We start from the raw sequence: 20733 nt of genomic DNA on the forward strand, positions 1-20733 counted from the left end.
CATAGATATTTGACTGCAGGAAAAGACTGAGTGGTCCATCGAGTCTGCCCATTTTTTTTTCTGAGGGGGGGTTTGTTTGGGTTTTTTTATGCTTTTGGGGGGGGGGGGGTTTGGGGGGGGCAGTTTGTGTTTTTTTTTTTTTTTTTTTTGTTTTGTGTGTTTGTGTGTCAATCTTCTCTGTCAATCTATCAACATGTATAGTTTAAAAATGTTTTGCTTAGTTTTATATTAGACTTTAGAAAAGCTAGAACCTCTGTCAGGTTTTTATTGCTGCCTGTGTCCCCACTAGAGAGATTGAGGCTCTGTTCACATATGGGTATTTTGAATCGCAGCAGAATCACCGCGATTCTTCCATCAATTTCAAAATACTCAGCTAACATGACAAACTGAACGGGATTTTCAGATGCCATTCATTTTAATGACACCTAAAAACCTGGTGCAGTTCTGCCCACAATTGTCGCTTTGCAATCGTGGCAAACCGCATCGTGTGAAGTGTGTTGCCCAAAAAGAAGCAGGAGCTTCTTTTGGGTGGCAAGCTTCACATGATACGGTTTGCCACGATTGCAACAATTTATCACGTGGCCATCACAGCAGAACCGCACCGCGTTTGAAGTGCCATTAAAATGAATGGCATAAAGAAAATCGTGATTTCTCATGTTAGCAGAGTTTTTTTTAATTCACTGGCAGAATTGCAGTAATTCTGCCCACGATTCAAAATACCCATATGTGAACGGAGCCTTACCATTTCTATTTGTCCTGGTGGTCATTTTCAGACATTGAAACAGAAAGTAAAAGAAAATCCCAAATTTTTCAGTTGTCAACAGAACAAGAAGAGTGAGAAAATCATCCACTGGGGACACTTGTTCCAGTAACCCAGGAGTGTCAAACTGGCAGCCCTCCAGCTATTGCAAAACTACAAGTCCCATCATGCCTCTGCCTTTGGGAGTCATGTTTGTAACTGTTAATCTTGCAATGCCTCATGGGACTTGGGATTTTTGTTTACTTTGTTTCAATGTCTGAAAATGACCACCAGGACAAACTGCTTTACACCTGTGCAACCAATCTCTAAGAGGGGAATTCCTCCATCCTTGTGGAGCACGGGTGTCAAACTGGCTGCCTTCCAACTGTTGCCAAACTACAAGTCCCATGAGGCATTGCAAGATTAACAGTTACAAGCATGACTCCCAAAGGCAGATGCATGATGGGACTTGTAGTTTCGCCACAGCTGGAGGTCCACCAGTTTGACAACCCTGTTGTAGAGCTTTCCTTTCACTTCCTGGTGGGTCTCTGGGACAGGAAGTGAGTGGAAATCCCCCCAATGGGACTGAGGAAAAAATACATTTACAAGGTTTTAATCATTCCTTTCTGTATTCAAAACTTTTAAAATAAGTTTTTTAGCTTTTACCTCCCCTTTAAGACTGCATGTGTCAATAGGACTGTAAAGTTAACTTGTAGGAGCAGGTTTTCTGTTGTAGGTTTAATCAGTGACAGATCTGTGTCGCCTTTCTTCAGGGCAGAGGAAAGGCAAATATCTCTAAATATACCATATTCAACTTCACACAAAATGTACCTTTACCCCAGTTTTACCTGTTTCCTTATAACCCATTCTATGCCTTCGTTTTAACAAAGCCTCTTAAAGATAAGGTTCTCCTATGCATCTTCCAATCAATGCTGTCATTTCAGAAGGATTGGATGGCAATGTGGTATTATGTGAAATGCATTTGACCTTGGCAGATCAATGTTCAAAAAAAAAACTACTCCAACCAGTTGGAATATTTCATGCTTTATCTTTTCCTTTTTAGATGTGATTTATGTAGCCTGTGCACAGTTACAGTGCATAAAAAAGCGTGCTCAACTTGTTTTTCAGCTAAGAATTCCCTAATCAGATCTTTGCATACCAGGGGTACTGCCAGGACTATGAAATACCTGGGGCACTCAAATGAGTGAAACGGTGCTTCATGCACACATACAGCGACAGATGGTGGCAATGGTTTAATAGTCAAGGACTGTAGTCCTATGGTTAAATAGTAGTGAGTATTTCAGCCTGCGTGCAGTACCCTCTGCTCTCATAAGCAGCAGATGTGATATGCAGTACCTTAATCACTGAACCAGAAGTAGAAGTCACTTCCATCAAATCTACTCAGTTTAGTTTAAAGCCTAGGTTTAGTACAATAAAAATCAGCACAAGGGACATTATTTTTAATTGATGTCATGTCTCTTGTGCTCCCCACATGGAAGAAAAATATATTTTTAATATAGTTTAAAAATATGCTTCCCATAAATATTGACATATATATTTGAAATACTACAATTTTGGCCATAAAAAAAACAAATACATATGCTGAAATGCGTTTTTTATATATTATAAAATATATGAAAAATATTTTTAAAAATATATTTTTTTTCAAATATATTCTTCAGATTTTTTTTTTTAACATATAAAAACGTAATTTTAACATGTTTACATATATTTGTAAATGCATTCCAGAAATGTAGATTACATGTATTTTTAAAGACCTACAGTATATTTGAAAATGTATTTTTCAAAATATTTCTTATTTTGTAATATATAAAAAAAACACATTCCAACATACAGTATGTATATATACTGTGTGTATGTATGTGTAATATATATATAGAATATGGCCCAAATTGTAGTATTTCAAATGTCATATTTGCGAAGAATATTTAAAAATAGTTTTCTTCCATGTGGGTCCTGTTTCCTTTATTAGAAATCCTCCTCCTCTGATTCCCTCCATCACCCCTGCCATTGTAATCTTCTGGTATGGTGGGGATTAATGGAGCCGATGCAGCTGTGACAGGCACTCATCAACAGTGCCCCACTATGCCTGCCCTTTCCACCCATCTTCACCATTCATAGAAGTCATAAACAGCTTCCATGAATGAAACATGGTCTATGAAAAGAGGGAGTGAACCTTTCAATTGTCCACCCAGCCTTAGTACCTGATAAGAAAAAGAGTATTGTACTGTTAAGCTGGTCATATAGGGTTATATTTTAATTCGAATGTTGGTAGAAAAATTGGTTGTTAGAACATTTGTTCTTGCCATCATTCAACTCATTTTGTTTGAAAGCTCTTACAATTTAATCCAGACCTGCTATTTGAATGGAATCCAAGAAGTATTGAACAGGTTTTGCTACATTACGTATGATTTTTCCTGAATGAAAACCACATTCACAGATAGAAATTTGTGTTGGAAAAAATTTTCCATCCTGCTCTTTTGAATTTTCTTGTCGCTAAGGTCGAAAAAGAACATTAATTTGACCCTACCAACCATTAGAAAATAGAATGAATGAATGTTCCAAACTATGAAAATATTGAAACAAAATTCTACTAATGTGTAGCACTACCCCCTTAGGGGCTTCTAGATTTGAGTTGGGTCAACCCTATGCTGTGCACGGCCAGGCAACACGCATCTTCTACATCTTGCACACTGCAGTCAAAGAAAAGTCCTTGCGCTTGGTTTTGTGATTTTATTAATGGGGTTAAGAGCTTGGGGTTTAGGGGTTTATGGGATGCTCGAGGAATTGCAGAATTGGAGGACAAACTCCTTAGCAACTATATACAAAATGCAGATAGCAATATACTTTTTGCTCCAAGGACTCTATCTATTGTAGTCCCTCAAGTCTCGGATGATTGCTCCTATTCACCTAGGTGCACTGAGAGTATTCCCTAGGAAAGGGGACCCAAGAGCTGTTAATTTAGAAACCATCCCAGATGAGAAGCTATTTGGGTCTTGCACCTGACCACCCTTATCTGGCCCAGGGGGATATGAGTACTCACACTCTCCTCTCCTGTTAGCTTGGTGGGTAAGTGGATGCCTTCAGGCCTTATACTGGCCTGGCTCCTTCCCTGCTACACAGGCTGTCCTCCCTGGGAGACATTGAGGCAGTGGAGATCCTCTTTTCCAGCAACTTGCCTGTAGATGGGCTCCCCTCCCTGGGGCGCCCTCCCAAGATCCACACACCAGCCTTCCTCAATGCATTTACCACCTGACATTGCACACCTCCCCCAGGCTCTGCCACATTTGAGGGTTGCCCTGGTCACCATGCCCAGCCTCGTACCAGGGGTTCGGCCAGAGTCCCTCAAACATACAGATATGGGCCTCCTCTCCTCCTCCAGAAAGTTCTCAGGTTTCCAGAAGCCCTGACCTGATGGAGCCTCCCAGCCTGTCCTGTGGTAACCTCACTACCACACTCCCCAGGCTGACTCATCCCCTGGCTGCTACTCAGCCTCTGTTTAACAAAAACCATCTAAGTAAACTGGAGGGTGTTACAAATGTATGACCAGCTTTAACTAGTATCACTTTGGCAGTGCCACCTTCACAGTATCCATTAAATTAATGCAACATTACCTAAAGCATTTGTTAGAGTGCTGTATTACTACGTGGGAGATAAGAGGACACTGCTTTGTAAAACTGACCATACACCATTCAAAATTCAGCTTGTCCAGCATTAATCAGTGCATGGGCTTTCCTGCTTGATAGAAGTCTACTTTTTAATTGACTTCTGTCAAAGGCACATGTTGGCTGCAGCCACTTATCAGTGTATTTTGACAGTTGCACCCAATGTGGGTAGACTCCTTCATCCACCTTGTTTGTGTGGATCAAGGAATTTAGCTGAACGAGTAAGACAAAATGCATATGGCCAACAAAAGAGAGAGGCTGACTTGTTTGATTGCCCAGATTGCCATTTTGAACAGAAGCTAGCCTCCACACTTACATTCAGTGCTGTGCAGGATATCCACAGGCAGAGAGCTCATCTTTAGTGTAACAATGACTTTAATCATAAAGTAACATAAAGCTTATCTCAACCCGACTAGGCTAGCACGGTACCATCGAGATCATGCCCCTCTTTGTCCAATGTGTCACATTCATTCAGGCACCTTCTATCTATTGTGGGCTTGCCCAGCCATGTAAGGATTTTGTACACAAGCAGCAAAATTGTTGCATGACACTATGGGGTCCCCTATAACTTTAAACCCAAAGCAGTATTTGTTAGGGTTGCATCCCAACTTAGACCTTGAAAAATTTACAAAATGTTTCCTACAGGAGACTTTTCGTAGCCAGGAAATTGGTTGCACGCTGTTTGAGGCCATCACCTTCTACATTTTCTGCATGGGTCTGTGAAATTAACAGCACCCTTCCCTATAAATGTTTCTTACACAATAATAGGGGTTGCCCATCCAAATATAGTAAAATTTGAGACTGCTGGCTACAAACTGATTAACTGTGTAGTTATCATCGTATGACCTTGTATGGTTCCCTTCTCGTCAATCCTATGATCTTATTGCCTTTGCCCTTAAAGCATTCCCCAACATTTATTGACTGTTATTTAATCTGTAATGCCCTTTGGTCCTTGGTTGTCCAGATTTTACCTCACACTTTGCATTTTGAAACAAACTACTGAACTGTGTGGCTTTACTATGTATTGCACCTTTAATTGCACTGTTAAATGTCAATGTAATGGGAAATCTGTGTGGCTGTATACTCATCATATAGCAGATATTGGGATTTCTACATGATTTCCTATTTGATTTATATTGTTCTTCAATAATGTTCCTTGTTTCAAGATGAAAAAAACACAAGTAACATAAAGATAAAATACACTCACGAGAATAAAGGCCTAGATCTAGTCCAGAAGCCCCCCCAAGCCATGACCGGCAGTACACAATGTGGCATCCAGATTCCAAGAGCCAATGGAGATCCTCCCACTTTCAGGTCAACACTTGGGTGGCAGACTAAGCAACACATTTTGGGGAGGGGTCTTCTTTCTCAAGCCTCACTATCAGTGCGTTCTCTGTCTGCAGTATTGGTTTCAGTTGTATTGAATAATGTTTATTCAGAGATTGCAAAAGTAAACAGACATTACAAATTCCATTACTCATAGCATCATACAACATCTCCTTTTCATAACAAAGTAAGAGGCTACAGGAATAACGATAATATTCCCAGTGAGTGTACAAAACAAGAAACAGAAGATCCAGGCTATCATGTCTTGAATATGCTAATTGAAACTGTGGCCCAGATCCAGCTGACATCACTCAGCAGGTCCAGGCTTTAGACATATCCCGACTTAACAGTTGGGATCCACCCAGATGCTTGGAATGGCAGCTGGCTCAGCCTCTCAATGAGCCACTGAGAACCTGAGCTAGCCACTCCGGCTCCCTCCCCAGCCCTGTGTTCCAGTAAGCGCTGGCAGAGCAGAGAGACAGTGACTGACAGTCCCCGGCCCTCTGTTCACTGAAGGCTGACAACTGAGTATATCTGAGTGCAAGAGACTGATACCAAGTCATATTCAGGTTCTTACACTGCCTAAATTAAAAAAATAAATGTAATTATATATTCATGGTTACAGTGATGCATTCATTCAGTTCACTAACATTTAGAGACCTTTGGCCTCCACCAGCCTGTGAGTGGATAGTGAAAGCAGAGGCACCACACTGAGCATGTTCCTTGTACTGTAGCACAATTGACTTGCTCCTTGTGCTGCTTCTTCCTTCTCCAGTGTGAGCTCTGCTGTATAGGAACTTCAAGAAACTCATACCAGGTCAACTTCAGATACTTACACTTAAAATACGTTTAATATATTGATGATTACAGAGCTGCATTAAATTGTCTTTTATGTCTGCCTTGGGATCAGCTTTAGGGAGATCAACAAATCCTTGACAGAATCCAACACTATTCATGCTAATGTACAGAATTCACCTTTAAGGTGGTTCTTAGTGTGCAGGATAGTGGTGTTGGGTTTAATCAGATTTACAAGTAAATATTCTAAAATGTCCAACATATGATTATGTACAGGTGGATCATATGAGGGAACCCTAGATATAAGGATGATTGCCACCTGATCAGGCCAGTGGTTGGCTGGGAAAGAATTCTGCAACCTCTACACATGACATCATAGTAGACTGATCTTCAGGTATACAATAGACAGTCCAAATTTTGGTGACAGTGCTATTGTTCCCCAGAATTGAATCCATTTTCAGGTGTCTGCTCAGCGCCTAGGGATGTTTAACTGAAACAATAGTTTGTTGTTATGGAACAATAATTATACAGAATACCACATTCAGATTATACTATTAAAGCTGAACTCTGGGTTAAGTATATAGTGCATGCCCCTCTGAAGGAGCCATTGTTGTTTGGGTCCTCTGACTTCAGATGTCTAGGACCTTCCCGCCAATGCCACGCCCTCTCACACCAAGGCAAAATTTTTATTTGTACAGCACACAGTAATTTAACAACCAGGAGAATAGAAACGACAATTAACACTTTAACAAGTATACAGAAACAGTTACAAAATATTGTGACTCAATAAATACAAAGCAGACCAATGATTTACCCATAATCTCTATATTAAGGGGGGTCCTGCCTAAGTGGCAATGTAGAAATAGTGGTCCAACAGTCTCTGGCAAACCCTCCCGACTGGTTAGTGCATTGGGGTGAAATCTGGTGTTGAAGTGTTCCCTCTGAACAGGTGCCTAAACGGGGTTCAAAGTGAGCATCCCTGTTCATTTTAAATAGGATACAGTAGGGTATGGTCAGCAGTCTTTCCGACACTTAGCTTGATGACCTATGTCCTCCCACTCTCCTTCTGGGGCTCAACAATGCCAGCTGCTGAAATGCCCTCCCCACAACCAGGAAGACATTCCCAAAGACCAGAAGATGCAAGTGTGCTAAACATTGTCCTTCCAACGACTGTCCTGACCAAAGGAACTGGCCTTCCTTTTTCTCCTCTGCAGAGCTCTGTCAATACTGGGGTCTGTAGTTCAAGAGCTAGACTGAAGCACTAGCCCAATCTCTCCGGGGACTGCATCTCCTACAAGTCCTTGCTCCTCCCAGCAGGCTTTCTCTTCTCCCAGGGTGCACAGCATTACATTACAGCTACTTCTGCTCCCCCGGGTAGTGAGTGGGGCTTTCCCCTGGCTCTGTCTGTGGCTGCACACAGTCCTGGAAATGTTTAGTGTTTTGTCTTGCTCCCTCTTCTCCTCACTGGCAGGCAAGGAGAGGAAGAACAGCTGCAGCACTGGCTGTGTGTAGCAGTTGTGAAACAGTCAGTGACAGCCTGGTCTATGCTGCTGTAGTCAAAAGCATACCTTGGACCAGGACTACAAGTGAAAAAATTGCCCTTGCAATGCGCCCCCCCCTCCTCGGGGCATTTTTTATTCTTAGTAAGAACCACCTCTGGGATTTTTTTTTTTTTTTTTGCTCCCACTCATTACCAACCCTGGGACATTTTTAATTCTCCCTGAGAACTACCCCTTGGATTTTTTCTACTCATGCTGACTACCAGCTCTGGGGCATTTTTTCTCCCAATGACTACCAACACGGGGGCATTTTTTCTCTGGCTACCAATACTGGGACATTTTTTTCTCCCATTAATATCGGGGCATTTTTACTCCAAGTGATCACTAATCACTGTCTGATTCCACAATAGTCTAAAGTACAAGAACTTGCCTTTTATTTATCTAGCACTACCCCCAAAGGAGCTGCTGTTTAGTTTAACAGGTTCCCCAAAAAAGTGCAAAGGCAGCCAGACACACAGCAACAGACCTTATACTCAAACTGTCTAGAGGATGTCTTTCTTTTGGATGTATTGCCGAATAAACTTGGAGAGGGTGTAGGAATATGGGATACTCCAAAAACACTACATAGGAACAGGAGGACACACCGCGCTATGCTACGCTTTTCTGGACAGTGTTTACGCCAGAAACAAAGTAAGTTAGCCAGAACTGAGACCTTGCAAAGGTTCTCTTAACCAGAATTACCACTGTCACTGTCACCCAAAGGACACCAGCATACAGTCACTAGGGCCTTGAGCTCAGGTCTGTACTCACAATGTCACAGGATAGCTGGATGCATCCTTCCAGTATCTGGACACTCTTCAGTGAGGGAGAAGTTAATGCTCACAATGCCACAGGGCAGCTAAACACTTGCCATCCTTCTCCGTGCACTCTTCAGTGAGCTCTCCAGACCAGATATTTAGCTCCAGGGAGAGTTAGAAATAGGCCTCCACAGCCATGTCACAGCTGGGACCTTAATGACTGTCAGCTTAAATCAGTAGAACTGCTGCGGGGGGACTGGGGTGGTAGGGGGTGCAATCTCCAACAGGGAGACACTGCATTTCTAAAGTTCAGACTAGTTATATACCTCTCCAGCCACCTGCTGGGCACACTTCCCAGGGGACTGATTGAAGTACAGTAAATATTCAGGCTGTCCATTTGACTTTCCAACCCACCATGTTCTAGAAACATCTTGAATGCAGGAGGAAACAATCAAACCAGCAGCCTCTGAGATTTAGAACAACCCAAAGCAATCAATAGCTGCTCAAAGGAGCCAAAAACTAAATTTACTTAACATCCTAGCAACCTATCTAGGAAGCTGCTACATTTAAAAACTTTGAGGACCTTTGCTTTACCTAATTTATCAGTACTTGTGTCAGCAATTCTACAATGTGTTTTCCTAAATAGAAAACTTCTCTGGGTTTCCCTGGTAAATCAAGAAAAGCTAGTATGAACTGATAAGTAAGGCGTTACACTTGAATACCTGTGGCTGCTGAGATGACATTCATTTTCGAGTGACACACCCATGCTGGAAGAGTCGCCCATTGAAACCATGCACGCCCTGTATCTTTACATTTTTCTTCAGTAAGCTGTCACATGGACATATTTTACAGATATACAAACAAATGTTACCGCAGTTTTACAATTGTAAGCCAATACCCACCTTGTATCCTTTTTTGTTTAAGTTAATTTGCTCCACAAAGTAATAGATTACATCTGTTTTTCATTCTGAAATTCTAGTAGTATGGTTTAATAATTCTTAAATTAAAAAATAGCAGCTTTTACCAAATATATAAAAGTAAAGTCTTCCATAATAGTTTGCACCTTATTCACACACATTACAATGAACTATATAATCCAGAATGCATACTTGCCAATATATTGCCCAGTATGAATGGAAACTGTGCTGTCAATCACAAGACACAGACCTGATGGGGAACTAGTCTCTATTCTCTAAGTTCTACCCACCAACAGGCACAACAACATTCTCCCTCATTACTCTGGGTCCTGCGCCAACTTGGAGTTGTTAAATACCTCCAATTTCTTTAGATACTAACTGGTGCTAATTCTTCTGGAATCTGTCAGAGAGGTTCGCACTGGACTTCATGTGTTCCCTCACATTCTAGTTTTGACAGACCATTCATTTGAACATGCACTGGAACATGCAAAAAGTAGTGAAAGCACAACTTTTGGAATTTGCACAACACTGTGGTACTGCTGTACCATGTATATTGATGGCCACAAATGTGCATAATTTGCGAGATGCGTATGGGGTACTGTTAGGAAACAACTGGCACTCACATGTGTCTTGCAAGGGTGTAGGCATGTAAAATGTGTGTATCATAGATATAACTATAATATGTGGGCATATAAAATGTGTGTATCATAGATATAACTATATATATAAAATATGAGTAAATGCACTGTACAGGCGTACCTCGGTTTACAAATTGAATGCGTTCTCTGGGACGTTTCGTATTGAGAAAAATTCGTAAACCGAAATGCGGTTTCCCATAGGAATGCATTGAAAACCAATTAATCTGTTCCGGAGGTCAGAAAAAAGTAAAGTTTTATCTGTTCAAAACTCTTTATAATGTATACTTTAAAGGCATAAATACTGTACAGGGACATGAAATTGTAAATGCATTGAAAACCAATTAATTTGTTCCAATGATAAGAAAAAAGTCAAGTCTTATCTGTTCAAAACACTTTAGAAAGTAAACTTTAAAGGTACGGGGCCGGCGCTATAAACCCTCCAGCTGCCATGCAACCTGGGGAAACTTGCTTTGTATTGTGAAAAAAATTCATAAACCGAGGCATTATTTTCAATGGATTTTAATTTGTAAACTGAAAATTACGTTAACTGAGGCGGTCATAAACCGAGGTACACCTGTATATACATTCATGTATGTGAAGGTGGCACTCATAGTGGACATTGAACAAACTGATCTTGACAACTGGGAATTTATTCTCTCCTTTATTTATATATCATCACTTACAGTTGAATTGGATACATTATTTAAGAGGGGTAGTAGGAAAATTATAGAATTACAAGAACTGGTAAAGGAAAACTTCATCAGTTCTAATAGCATTTCAAAAGAATTTACAGGAGCCCTGGAGGAGCGTACCCTATAACACTTTCATTCACCCACTATTGTGAACTCTTTCCGTGATTTTTGTGGTTATTCAGTTTATATTAGTATGTTTACTGTTTGGTTTATATTGATGTGTGAAAAGACAATTAAGAACAATCCCGGGAAATAAGAAAAGCATAGAGCTGGCATCACTCTTAAGAGCAGGAAATTGTCTGAGCAGTTTGGTTATAGATCAGTTCTAGACAGAGCCGATCCAAGTGGGGGAATATGTAGGCATAAAAATCTGTGTATCATAGATATAACTATATATATATAAAATATGAGTAAATGCACTGTATATACATTCATGTATGTGAAGTTGGCACTCATAGCAGACCAGTTTGTATGTACTGTAAACAATACTGATCTCTCTCCTGTCAGCTCCTGCACACTGCTTTGTATTGCTCTGCATAGCACTTCTTTCTGCGGGAAAATACATTTATGAGTACACTTGTCATCCTTATGTTATATGAGACAACATATTGCTGGGTACTGCTGTAACATATAACAAAGGGCAGCGCATTTCACGTGTGGGGCAGGAAATATGTATGGAATGCACTTTTCCCGCACCTCGTTCCATTATGAAAGGGTCCTTAAAGTAGAGGTAATAAGAACTACCTAAATATTTTGCACATGTATGCACTCTACCAAAACAATGCTTTCCTGAATTATACACATGTAATTTTAAAGGGGCTATAAAGACAGAAAAGTGTTGCAATTGATTTATTGAAATAAACAGGTGAAACTCAAAAATTTGAATATCGTGCAAAAGTTCATTTATTTCAGTAATGCAACTTAAAAGGTGAAACTAATATATGAGATAGACTCAATACATGCAAAGCAAGATAGTTCAAGACGTGATTTGTCATCATTGTGTTGATTATGGCTTACAACTCATGAAAACCCCAAATCCACAATCTCAGAAAATTAGAATATTGTGAAAAGGTGCAATATTCTCGGCTCAAAGTGTTCCACTCTAATCAGCTAATTAAGCCATAACACCTGCAAAGGGTTCCTGAGCCTTTAAATGGTCTCTCAGTCTGGTTCAGTAGGAATCACAATCATGGGAAAGACTGCTGACCTGACAGTTGTGCAGAAAACCATCACTGACACCCTCCATAAGGAGGGAAAGCCTCAAAAGGTAATTGCAAAAGAAGCTGGATATTCCCAAAGTGCTGTATCAAAGCACATTAATAGAAAGTTATGTGGAAGGGAAAAGTGTGGAAGAAAAAGGTGCACAAGCAGCAGGGATGACCGCAGCCTGGAGAAGATTGTCAGGAAAAGGTCATTTAAAAGTGTTGGGGACTTTCACAAGGAGTGGACTGAGGCTGGATTCAGTGCATCAAGAGCCACCACACGGACGGATCCTGGACATGGCCTTCAAATGTTGTATTCCTCTTGTCAAGCCGCTCCTGAACAACAATGTCAGAAGCATCTTACCAGTTCTAAAGAAAAACAGACCTGGTCTGTTGCTCAGTGGTCCAAAGTCCTCTTTTCTGATGAGAGCAACTTTTGCATCACATGTGGAAACCCAGGACCCAGAGTATGGAGGACAAATGGAGAGGCACACACTGCAAGATGCTTTAAGTCCAGTGTGAAGTTTCCACAGTCTGTGTTGATTTGGGGAGCCATGTCATCTGCTGGTGTTGGTCCACTGTGCTTCATTAAGTCCAGGGTCAACGCAGCCGTCTACCAGGAGATTTTGGAGCACTTCATGCTTCCTTCCGCAGACGAGCTTTATGGGGATGCTGACTTCATTTTCCAGCAGGATTTGGCACCTGCCCACACTGCCAAAAGCACCAAAACCTGGTTCAATGACCGTGGGATTAATGTGCTTGATTGGCCAGCAAATTCGCCTGAACTGAACCCCATAGAGAATCTATGGGGCATTGCCAAGAGAGAGATGAGACATGAGACTGAACAATACAGAAGAGCTGAAGGCCGCTACTGAAGCATCCTGGTCTTCCATAACACCTCAGCAATGCCAGAGGCTGATAGCTTCCATGCCACGCCACATTGAGGCAGTAATTGCTGCAAAAGGGGCCCAAACAAAGTACTGCGTACATATGTATGCTTATACTTTTCAGAGGTCCGATATTGTTCTATGTACAATCCTTGTTTTATTGATTGCATGTAATATTCTAATTTTCTCAGATTGTGGATTTGGGGTTTTCATGAGCTGTAAGCCATAATCATCACAATTATGACAAATCACGGCTTGAACTATCTTGCTTTGCATGTAATGAGTCTATCTCATATATTAGTTTCACCTTTTAAGTTGCATTACTGAAATAAATTAACTTTTGCACGATATTCTAATTTTTCGAATTTCACCTTTATGTCAAATCAATCAAGAAGTTACTAGATTTACACAGCTATTAACACCTTCCCGATGGCCTATAGCAGATTGACGGCCGGGTGGGACACTCGCTGTTGTGACTGGGTGTAATATGATGTCCTGTCAAAACAAGCCGCTCATGCGGCCGCAGGGCTGCTCAGCGGCGCGATCTGTCACCGGCTGTATCCACAGGACACAGCTGATGACCTAGCACTACACCGGCCCGTTGTCAGTGACCAATCACAGCAGATCACATGTCAATTGTATACAATGGATGGCTTCCTGTCATGCCATTCATTGTATAAGATTGTGTTATTAGTTGTGATTGTTAAAAGCAGACACATGGTACAGACAGGGCCAATCACAGCCCATCTGTATCATGTGATCAGCTTTGTCCAATCACAGCTAATCACAACAAAAGACCTAATGAATCAGTTTCATTCAGTAACAATGATTGCAAATATCAATGAAATACATCAATATTAGCAATCACAATGAGTTAAAGTCCTGATCACTTGCTTAGAGTAGTTCAATGTTACTATGGTAACACTGTATTGCTTTGGTCACAGTGTGCTGAAAAATAACATGGTAAAAAAAAAAGAAAAAAGGTAATAAACAAAAATAGAAACATTTTTAAAAAAATCCAAATTCAGTTATTTTCACCAAAGAAATGTAGCAGAATACATTTTGACCTAAATTTATGAAATTTTATTTGCAAAATTTTATAAACAAAGAAAATTTTGCAAAAGTTTTTGTTTATAACTCAAAAAATAAACTCAGTGGTGATTAAATACCACCAAAAGAAAGCTCTATTTGTGTGAAAAAAATGATACAAATGTCATATGGGTACAGTGTTGCATGACTGCGAAATTATCATTCAAAGTGCGACAATGCTGAAAATTGGCCTGGGCAGGAAGGGGGTATAAGTGCCCGGTATTGAAGTGGTTAAAATAGTTGAAAAATATGATCAGGAAGCAGGTATGAGGTACAATTCTCTATTGTTACTCCCTCTACTCTCGACCTATGTGCTGTGTATGAAGTAAAATATTAATGCACTTTCCAGTCATAATTTATTGTCATTACCGTAAAGATATACTCACTGTAAATGTCAAACCGCTCAGTCAGTTCATAACTAGCAAGTGATCTGCATGTAAGAGCGAAAGGTCACAGTAGGTGCATAAAACTATTCCTCAGCACTCCAAAAAAGACAACCTAAATAAAATCTGTTAACACTGTACTGGAAAAAAGTGACCGTTGCTTGCATTTGTCTATTTGCAGAAGCCACATATCACGATGGGAATTTTGGAGCTATGGCTCCTACACTCGATTGTGTGCCTACTGAGTACACCACATAAAAAAGGGGGCCACTCTGCCTACTCTTCATTATACGTGTTAGGCAGTGCAAATTCAGGTTCGCCATTAAATACCTCATCCCATTATATCTAGTTCCTTCGTTCATACTGCACAACACCACCAGCCAAAGTGTTCATGTGCCTAATGTAAATACGCGCGTTCCTAACCCTAGAAACCACTAAACAGCTCATCCACTCCCTCATCATATCACGACTCGACTACTGCAACTCCCTCCTCACTGGCCTGCCTCACTGCTGGCTATCCCCACTTCAGTCCATCCTGAATACGGCTGCCAGACTCATTCACCTTTCCAACCGCTTCGTTTCCGCCACCCCCCTCTGCCAATCCCTTCAATGGCTTCCGATTGCGCAACGGATCAAATTCAAAATCCTAACACTGACGTACAAAGCCGTCCACCATACTGCCCGAACTACATCACTGACCTAATATCCAAGTACCGCCCAGCACGCACACTCCGCTCCTCACTAGACCTCCTTCTCTCTAGTTCCCTGGTCTCCTCCTCCCATGCCCGCCTCCAGGACTTCTCCAGGGTGTCACCCATCCTCTGGAACTCCCTGCTCCAACCCATCAGATTATCACCTACTCTCCTCTCCTTTAGGTGCACCCTGAAAACCCATCTCTTCAGGGAAGCCTACCCCACCCCCTGCTAACTCGCCGACGACCTCCACTCTTCCTACCACTCCATCCCCCACAGCTTTCTCCTCCTGTGCCACCATCCCCTCCCTCCTAGATTGTAAGCTCGAATGAGCAGGGCCCTCGATCCCCTCATGTTTTACATTGTATTGTTACTGTTCTGTCACATTCTGTCCCCCTTTGTAATGTACAGCGCTGAGCGAACTATCGGCGCTTTATAAATACTGTATTATAATAATAATAATAATGTGTAATTTCATTGGTTGACATGTGACTCGTTCATGTGCACCAAGGTGGAAACAGTCAGGGCTGCCAAATAGATGGCCATCTCTGAGCTACCTGTAAATCAAGGTATAGATGAGCATACCTGGTGTGAACAGACTTTACACCCAGTCTGAACAGACAGGGCGACACCCATAACTAAAGCAAGCCATAGATTATACAAAGCATGGTGGAAGCAGGGACGGACTGACAACTCATGGGGCCCCCGGGCAATAGGGGATCATGGGGCCCCTGTGTCCTTGCCCAAACTCAAAAAAGCCTATGAAAAAGGTACCAGGGGCATCTCATGGGGCCCCCTACTGACCCCGGGCCCTCAGGCAGTGCCCGAGTTTCCAAATGGTCAGTCCGCCCCTGGGTGGAAGGAAAGAAAATCACTCTATTCCCCCATCACACAGTCAATGTTGATGAAGGAATGCCTCCCGCAGCACTATTGTGTTCTGCTGGTGGGAGAACACAACAATCACAACTAGTTGCCATAGCCGCTGGCAGTAATCACATGTGTTACAGGATTATTGGTGAACTGAGTGTGAGGTATGACAAAAATGCAGCCTGCAGTACAGGTGTACCTCGGTTTATGAATTTAATGCGTTCTGCGGGACTTTTCGTATTGCAAAATATTTGTAAACCGAAATGCGGTTTCCCATAGGAATGCATTGAAAACCAATTAATCCATTCCGGAGGTCAGAAAAAAGTGAATAAAAAGTCTTATCTGTTCAAAACTCTTTAAGAGTACACTTTAAAGGAATATATACTCTACAGTTTCATGATTAAAAATGAATTCGTAAATGCATTGAAAACCAATTAATCCGTTTCAGAGGTCAGAAAAAAGTCTTCTGTTCAAAACTCTTTATAAATTGCACTTTAAAGGTATAGTACTGTACAGGGACATGATTAAAAATTAATTTGTAAATGCATTGAAAACCAATTAATCTGTTCGTATTGTGAAAAAATTAGTAAACCAAGGCATTATTTTCAGTGGATTTTGATTCGTAAACCTAAAATTATGTTAACCGAGGTGTTTGTAAACCGAGGTATGCCTGTATCTAAAGAGGAGACAGAAAACACACATTGCTCACTTGCTCATTCCCAGTTCAGTGTGACAAACAAAAATGGATCATGTTCTACAGATAATTACTTTCTTTATAGTGGCAGTGTAGGCCACATGAATTTGTGTTCGAGAGATACCATTACTAATATACATGATACTAAACAGAACTAAACTTGCTGCAGCTTCTAATGCACATTGTGAGAAGCTAACAGTATGCAGTGAAATCAGAGCAAGCAATTTTAGTACAGGAGAGGAGCCTGTACAACTGTGCAGGCAGGAAGGTTAGGCTGGAGTTTAGATTTGACTGGCGATCACCTTGTGGAAAGTGCGATTTATGCAGCTGTTGTTGGTGCCTCTTTACAGAAACCGAAAATGGAGAAACGCACACCCTTATTTTACAAATCTCTGACCTTTTGTATGGAACAGCCTATAGTGGTGTCCTTATTCCTATAACTGTAATCCAGATATACAAGGTTTGGATTTCTGTTTGTGTGGCACAAGCAGGCCATAGACTATGTGAAAACCGAATGAAAATTTTGAATCGGTCGTTTTTCACATAATTAGTGTGCTAGTGGTGACATGCGATTTTTGCACCACAATTGAAAGTGCCTGATCCAACATTATGCATTTTTATTAGAAAAACAAAGCAATTGATGGCACAATCATATGAGCTATATTCTTTTTTGCTCGAACTTTTCAGATTTTGACTTAGCAGAGCCAATCTAAAGCTGGCCATACATCATTCAATTTTCTTGTACAATTTCTGTACAAGCTCCTTTAGATTTACCTTCAACTATGTGGTGCAAGGGCCTGCCTGATTGGATACAAATTGAAAGTGTTGTTTAGATTTGATCTCATTGTAACGGAACAGAACCCAAACTGCGCTTGGGTACTTCCGTTAGACTACCGCTTCCCTGTCCGAACACCAACAGACACCACAGCAGACCATACAAGACTACTTTATTTGAACACAGATACAAGATATATACACTCAAGGGGACAATCCCCCCCTCCCTGCATAATGACACAGGGCAGGGCAATCTACATGTGACAAGAGACACACCAACAGACAGTCCCATCAGGAGGGAGAGATGCTGGAGACACCCCCCCCCACCACCACCACTACCACCACTACCACCAAGCTACTACACATAAACGCATACATCCCATAATAGTTTACTCCCAAGCCAGACACACAATAGAACAATGGGATGCAACCACGTAACATCAAACAATCAACAATCCCACACCCAGTATTAGGACAGATCACCCTGTACCCCTAACAGGCACAGGGTGACTTACACATAAGAGGAATATGGAGAACTGAGACGGGGGTCTCCCCACCTCTCCAAAGTGAGCTGGGTTTCATGGGCCCCCCACCCAAAGTGACTCCTGTCACACTCATTTTATGTTTTTTGGTAAGTTTAAAGGAAAATTTTACAATAAGATTGTGCTGCGGAAAGTTTGGCCAGTAACATTTGGGATGTCAGATCCCTGATGACTGCATAGTGAAAGGAATGGAAGAAACCATATACAACCACTCCTCATTGTAAAACAATAGAATGCTTTTAGATTAGTGTTCATCATCAGTCATTGACTTAACTCTTTTTGTTTGTTTTTTTTACCAGCCAATTTGTCAAGCTGCATATGGAAATTACGTTAATGAGGTTGAGCTCCTGTTGACAGAAGATCCCAAAAATGTGAATGTGAAGGACAGTTTTGGTGGTGACACTCCACTGATATGTGCCTGTCGGCGTGGTCATATTAAAATGGTCAATTATTTACTGTCTATGAAAGCAGATGTAAACCTCCGAAATGATGTAAGTAAAAAGTATTTTCTAGAAGTAGAAACATTCATAAGCCACCATATTCCAATATATTGTAAAGTACATGACATTTATTGACTTTATTCTTGTTTCAAGTTGTCTGTTCTGGGTATTTTGCTTTGTTGCAAACATTTGTGCAAAAAAAATGACAGCTGACTTTTTTTCTGGTCAATTTGGACCAACAGGATCCTGCACTAATCTGTTTCTTACCAAGACTTGATAACTAGACGTGTACTGGAGAAATTTTATGTTTCATTCCGGATGTATTTGTTCATTGCAGAATTTAGTTTTATCATATTCATTATGTTGACCCGCTTAGTTTTTGGAATTCGTTTCTTTGGCAGTTGTTTTGTATGTTCATTGGTCTGAGTTGATTCAAAAAATTTTGCAGTTTTTCCAGAAGATCGCTATATTTTCAATATATTATCGAATCAACGGACTCAAATTTGGAAGGATTTGATCTTTTCAGACGCTAGTCCAACGCACCAAAAGTAATGCTGTGAACTGATTGGACAATATCAACTGGTGTCATGTGCATCCGAATTACCGAATGGAACGAATTTCGAATCCATTAGTTATCCAAATTATCAAACAAATATGAACATTTTATTAATTTTCCCTTGCGCCTGAACTAATATTGCATCATGTGATGTCATCCGAATGAAACAAATGCATTGTCTATTGATAACTCTACAGTGGATATAAAACGTCTACACACCCCTGTTAAAATGTCAGGTTTCTGTTATGTAAAAAAATGAGACAAAGATAAATCATTTTAGAACTTTTTCCACCTTTTATTGTAATCTATAAATTGTACAATTCAATTGAACAACAAACTGAAATCGTTTAGTTGGATGTATGCTTTGGGTCGTTGTCATGCTGAAAGATGAATTTCCTCTTCATGTTCAGCTTTCTAACAGAAGCCTGAAGGTTTTGTGTCAATATTGACTGGTATTTGGAACTGTTCATAATTCCTCTACCTTGACTAATGCCCCAGTTCCAGCTGAAGAAAAACAGCCCCAAAGCATGATGCTGCCACCACCATGCTTCACTGTGGGTATGGTGTTCTTTTAGTGTTGTGCAGTGTTGTTTTTGCACCAAACATATCTTTTGGAATTATGGCCATAAAGTTCAACCTTGGTTTCATCAGACCATAACACATTTTCCCACATGCTTCAGATGTGTTTTTGCAAAATGCAGCCAGACTTGGATATTTTTCTAAGAAAAGGCTTCCATCTTGCCACTCTACCCCATAGCCCAGACATATGAAGAATACGGGAGATTGTTGTCACATGTACCACACAGCCAGTGCTTGCCAGATACTCCTGCAGCTCCTTTAATGTTGCTGTAGGTCTATTGGCAGCCTCCCAGACCAGTTTTCACAGCCATCCAAAGCAGTGTGATTACAGTGAAGCACACACACAGAGCTTACAGTGAAACAGTTAACCCTTTGATCGCCCCTCATGTTAACCCCTTCCTGCCCAGTGCCCTTAGTACAGTGTCGATGGTTTTTTTTTTTTTTACTTTTTTTAGCACTAATCACTGTATTGGTGTCACTGGGGATGTCATTGACACCAAGCCAGTTCCCCCCAGTGTCAGAATGCCTGCCGCAGTACCGCTATAAGTTGCTGATCGCTGCCATTACTAGTAAAAATAAACAATTTCAGTATCTATACCGCCATTTGTAAACGCTATAACTTCCACGTAAACCAATTTACATGTATTGGGATTTTTTTTTTAGCAAAGACATGTAGCAGAATACATTTTGGCCTAAATTTATGACGAAATTTGATTTTTTTTACATTTTTTTTACTGGACATGTTTAATAGCAAAAAGCCAAAAATATTGTTTTTTTTCTCAAAATTGTGTTTTTTTTTTTTTGTTTTTTTTTAACCGCAAAAAATAAAAAATGCATAGGCAATCAAATAGCACTGAAAGAAAGCTCAATTTGTGGGGACAAAAGGACGTAAATTTCATTTGGGTGCTGCATGACCGTGCAATTGTCAGTTAAAATAAC

At 40.8% G+C, this 20733-nt stretch overlaps 1 protein-coding gene across 1 annotated transcript in view; it reads left to right on the forward strand.

Moving 5' to 3' along the window:
• ANKRD22 (ankyrin repeat domain 22) overlaps positions 1 to 20733 on the forward strand; it is a 44513-nt gene that overhangs the window by 1161 nt on the left and 22619 nt on the right. Inside the window, exon 2 of the mRNA XM_089692785.1 lies at positions 18519 to 18710. Coding sequence (XP_089548911.1) covers positions 18519 to 18710 — 192 coding nt within the window. The remainder of the gene's footprint in view (positions 1 to 18518; positions 18711 to 20733) is intronic.

This window comes from Staurois parvus, unplaced genomic scaffold (genome assembly GCF_062004578.1).
Source record: "Staurois parvus isolate SC_StPar_1 unplaced genomic scaffold, SC_StPar_1.0 ptg000604l, whole genome shotgun sequence".
NCBI lineage: Eukaryota > Metazoa > Chordata > Amphibia > Anura > Ranidae > Staurois > Staurois parvus.